Source organism: Silurus aristotelis (genome assembly GCF_946808225.1).
Source record: "Silurus aristotelis genome assembly, chromosome: 20".
Taxonomy (NCBI): domain Eukaryota; kingdom Metazoa; phylum Chordata; class Actinopteri; order Siluriformes; family Siluridae; genus Silurus; species Silurus aristotelis.
The window spans coordinates 1,219,420-1,224,460 of record NC_139593.1 but is presented as its reverse complement, the minus strand read 5'-3'; the positions used below and the strand labels follow the sequence as shown (position 1 = coordinate 1,224,460).

The 5,041-nt window shown below is 45.4% G+C and overlaps 1 protein-coding gene across 1 annotated transcript in view; it reads left to right on the top strand.

Annotated features, from left to right (window-relative positions):
* Positions 1 to 3,163: 3,163 nt before the first annotated feature.
* The window catches only part of gpr108 (G protein-coupled receptor 108), a gene marked incomplete at its 5' end in the record, with an annotated part of 26,274 nt that continues 24,396 nt past the window's right edge, over positions 3,164 to 5,041 (top strand). Inside the window, one exon of the mRNA XM_083522099.1 lies at positions 3,164 to 3,247. Coding sequence (XP_083378225.1) covers positions 3,164 to 3,247 — 84 coding nt within the window. The remainder of the gene's footprint in view (positions 3,248 to 5,041) is intronic.

Genomic DNA, 5,041 nt, shown 5'->3' with positions numbered 1-5,041 from the left:
GCCACATATATATATACAGTGAGGAGGTCCCCTGGTGGTCTAGTGGTTAAGATGCAGCGCTCCCACCGCTGCGACCCGGGTTCGATTCCCGGTCAGGGAACCATCCCCAGCCACTCTTAGTGCCGGTCCCAAGCCCGGATAAATTGGGGAGGGTTGCGTTAGGAAGGGCATCCAGCGTAAAACATGTGCCAAATCAAACGTGCGGAGGATCCGCTGTGGCGACCCCTAACGGGAGAAGCCGAAAAGAAACTTTATATATATATACAGTGAGGAAAATAAGTATTTGAACACGCTGCTATTTTGCAAGTTCTCCCACTTAGAAATCATGGAGGGTCTGAAATTGTCATCTAAAACACTAAACGTGTTTGGAGGAAGAAGATTGATGAGTACCATCCCAAGAATACCATCCCTACTGTGAAGCATGGGGGTGGTAGCATCATGCTTTGGGGGTGTTTTTCTGCACATGGGACAGGGCGACTGCACTGTATTAAGGAGAGGATGACCGGGGCCATGTATTGCGAGATTTTGGGGAACAACCTCCTTCCCTCAGTTAGAGCATTAAAGATGGGTCGATGCTGGGTCTTCCAACATGACAATGACCCGAAGCACACAGCCAGGATAACCAAGGAGTGGCTCTGTAAGAAGCATATCAAGGTTCTGGCGTGGCCTAGCCAGTCTCCAGACCTAAACCCAATAGAGAATCTTTGGAGGGAGCTCAAACTCCGTGTTTCTCAGCGACAGGCCAGAAACCTGACTGATCTAGAGAAGATCTGTGTGGAGGAGTGGGCCAAAATCCCTCCTGCAGTGTGTGCAAACCTGGTGAAAAACTACAGGAAACGTTTGACCTCTGTAATTGCAAACAAAGGCTACTGTACCAAATATTAACATTGACTTTCTCAGGTGTTCAAATACTTATTTGCAGCTGTATCATACAAATAAATAGTTTAAAAATCATACATTGTGATTTCTGGATTTTATTTTTTAGATTATGTCTCTCACAGTGGACATGCACCTACGATGACAATTTCAGACCCCTCCATGATTTCTAAGTGGGAGAACTTGCAAAATAGCAGCGTGTTCAAATACTTATTTTACTCACTGTATATATTGAAATGAGCTTGTTATAGATGTCTGGTTAAAAATGACCAGACATATACATAGATGTGTATGTATCGGATTATATGGCTTTATAAGTACACCATGAAACCTAAACAATGCAGGAACATGTCTGACTAACAAAGTGTTCTCAAATATCATGTTCAATACGAGCGAGTCTCGGAGTCGTGGGTATTCATGGTGTATGATCTGATAATAAAGAAATGTCCTCACTGTGGGACGAATAAAGGTATATCTTATCTTATCCTAAATATCATTCATATTTTCCTGATCATGATCTCTTGGTTCTTTTCAAAATTTTAAAAAAAATAAAAAAGCTATTATTTTAATTGCTCATTAGCTTGTCTTTTTATTTTTTTCCATATACAGAACAATTGTACTTCTGTAAGACTTTCATAATAATGTTACATTTTTGCTTCAGTTTTCACCACTGGGTTGTGTTTAAACAGTCGGTTGTTACTGCAAGCCTGTGAAAATGTTTGTTTTAGATTTCTTACTGTAAAAATGTCCAACTATAAAAACCAAAAAACATCAAATTAAACTAAAGTTAAACCCAAGCAGCTGGAGCAGACCTCCAACAAGGTTAATAGTTTTAATAGCTACAGAATATTAGGCGGATGATTGGAAATGACACAATATAGAAGGTGAAGTGGTTAAATTACTAGATTATCTAAAAATAAAAAATAATAATAAAATAAAAATCTATCTGAGCTATATAACGGTAACATGAAAAATTTTGTGCAACGTAATTGGCTGGATATATATCATAAATAAAACATAAATCCTGCAAGCTATTATTTTTCTATATAAATATGCCATGATTCTTTTACACCAACACAACTAACTAATTATAACTAATAAAATTCCATTCATCACCAAATGTTTAGAATGTTATATAAAATTGAGGTAAAAAAAAAAACAATAACATTAAAGCTAGATTATAAATATATCTGACCTAATTCCTGTATCAAATACCATATATATATATCTTCTTCTTCTTCTTCTTCAGCTGCTCCCACTAGGGGTCGCCACAGCGGATCATCCGTCTCAAACCATCTCAATCTCACCTCCCTCACCTTGTCTTCAAAACGTCCTACATGCACTGTCCCTCTAATAAACTCATTTTTAATCCTGTCCATCGTCGTCACTCCCAACAAACTGCCACCACCACTGCAATTTCCATCCTTTTAGCAAAATCTACCACCATCTGCCCTTCCACATTCCTCTCCTTAAAGCCCCAATCACCAATCTTTCATTCCTACGTTCACCTTCTACCACTTCATCTAACTCACTCCAGAATCTTTCCTTCTCCTCCATCTCACTACCCACTTGTGGAGCATAAACACTGATGACATTTATCATCACCCCTTCATCTTCCAGCTTCACGATCATCACCCTATCAGAAACTCTCTTCACCTCCACTACACTCTTACTGTACTCTTCCTTCAGAATCCCCCCTACACCATTATTCTTTTCATATATAACATTCTAATATATATATAATTATTATTATTATTATTAAATGTTTTTTGTGTGTTTTTTTATTTAGTATTAGTACAGAAGGTGCACCGTGTTGGGTGCCAATATATTTGCACTATAAGTATATATAATTGGGCTCCAACCCAAACACAGTCCAATTCAAGATGGCCGACTCTTCAGCAATGACGTGTAAACGGAGACGTTCCCAGGATTCCATATTGGGTTTTTTAATTCCCACCCGCATTCTGCGCAATCTGCTTCTTTAACTTTTGGGTCATGTGGCCGCGTACGAACCAATCAGACAGCAGGCGGAAGTATTGGAGCGAATCCACGCACGGAAGGCCGGAACGCGCCAGCCAATCGGAGCGCACGGAGTCGGAAAAGGGGGCGGGGTTTTTGAATCCGAAAGCGGTTGTGCGGAAGAGGAATAAGAAGAAAAAACATGACGGCGTCCAGGAAGTGGTTACCTGGTTAGAAGTAGGAAGTTAATAAACAGCTAGTTATAGTTAAGTAGCTACACAAATCTACTCGTTTAAAGCAGGTCGGTTAGGTTTTAAGCGGATTAACGATGTTTTTCCACCGCGTCGTTTACGCGCTACTTCCGGTCTTGGTGTGTGTGAGCGAGGCCAGGATCCACCGCCTCACTCTGAAGGTAAGATCTCCTGCTGATCTCCTGCTGATCTCAGAACTTCAGGATGGACTCTCCCCTTTCTCCCGGGAGAAAACCTGCTCTGGCCTTTCTGTAGGACACTGGGCTCGTGCTGACACTCCGGAGCACTTCATAAACACTTCATAAACACTTCATAAACACTTCACTGCTTTCATACCTTCATTACGTTCAGACACATTGTAACGCGTTATTACTATATAAACCGGAAGTGTGTACACGTGGCTGGTTCCTAAGTGTGTAACAGCTGTGGTGTAAAGTGACCGGTTCTACAGTAGAAAGAGAGAGGGGAGAAAGAGAGAAAGAGGGAGGGGGAGAGAGAGAGAGGGGGAGGGAGGGAGGGAGGGAGAGAGAGAGAGGGGGGAGGGAGGGGGAGAGAGAGAGAGGGGGAGGGAAGGGGGGGGGGAGAGAGTGGGGGAGGGAAGGGGGGGGGGAGAGAGAGAGAGGGGGAGGGAAGGGGGGGGGGAGAGAGAGAGAGGGGGAGGGAAGGGGGGGGGGAGAGAGAGAGAGGGGGAGGGAAGGGGGGGAGAGAGAGAGAGAGAGGGGGAGGGAAGGGGAGAGAGAGAGGGGGGGAAAGAGATGGAGAGAAAGAGGGATGGAGGGGGGGAGAAAGAAAGAAAAATGGGGAGAGAAAGAGGGAGATAGAGAGAGAGAGAGGGGAGAAAAAGAGAAAGAAAGAGAGTGGGAGAGAGGGGGAGAGAAAGAAAGAGAGTGGGAGAGAGGGGGAGAGAGAAAGAGGGGGACAGAGAGAAAGTGGGGAGGAAAGATAGGGAAAGAGAGATGGAGAGAAAGAAAGAGAGAGGGGGGAGAGATGGAGAAGGAGGGAGGGGGAGAGAGATAGGGAAAGAGAGATAGGGAGAGAGAGAGGGGGAGGGAAGGGGGGGGAGAGAGAGAGAGAGAGGGGGAGGGAAGGGGAGAGAGAGAGAGGGGGAAAGAGATGGAGAGAAAGAGGGATGGAGGGGGGGAGAAAGAAAGAAAAATGGGGAGAGAAAGAGGGAGATAGAGAGAGAGAGAGGGGAGAAAAAGAGAGAGAGTGGGAGAGAGGGGGAGAGAAAGAAAGAGAGTGGGAGAGAGGGGGAGAGAGAAAGAGGGGGACAGAGAGAAAGTGGGGAGGAAAGATAGGGAAAGAGAGATGGAGAGAAAGAAAGAGAGAGGGGGGAGAGATGGAGAAGGAGGGAGGGGGAGAGAGATAGGGAAAGAGAGATAGGGAAAGAGAGATGGAGAGAAAGAGAGATGGAGGGGGAGAGAAGGAGAGGGAGAGAGAGGGGAGAAAGAAAGAGAATGGGGAGAGAAAGAGGGAGAGAGAGAGAGAGAGAGGGGAGAAAGAGGGAGGGGGGGGAAGAGATGGAGAGAAAGAAAGAGAGAGGGGGAGAGAGAGAAAGAAAGAGAGAGGGGGAGAGAAGGAGAGAGGGGGGGAGAGAAGGAGAGAGGGAGGGAGAGAAAGAAAGAGAGAGGGGGGAGAGATGGAGAAAGAGGGAGGGGGAGAGAGATAGGGAAAGAGAGATAGGGAAAGAGAGATGGAGGGGAAGAGAAGGAGAGGGAGAGAGAGGGGAGAAAGAAAGAGAATGGGGAGAGAAAGAGGGAGAGAGAGAGAGAGGGGAGAAAGAAAGAGAGAGGGGGAGGGAAGGGGGGGGAGAGAGAGAGAGAGAGGGGGAGGGAAGGGGAGAGAGAGAGGGGGAGGGAAGGGGAGAGAGAGAGGGGGAGGGAAGGGGAGAGAGAGAGAGAGGGAAAGAGATGGAGAGAAAGAGGGATGGAGGGGGGGAGAAAGAAAGAAAAATG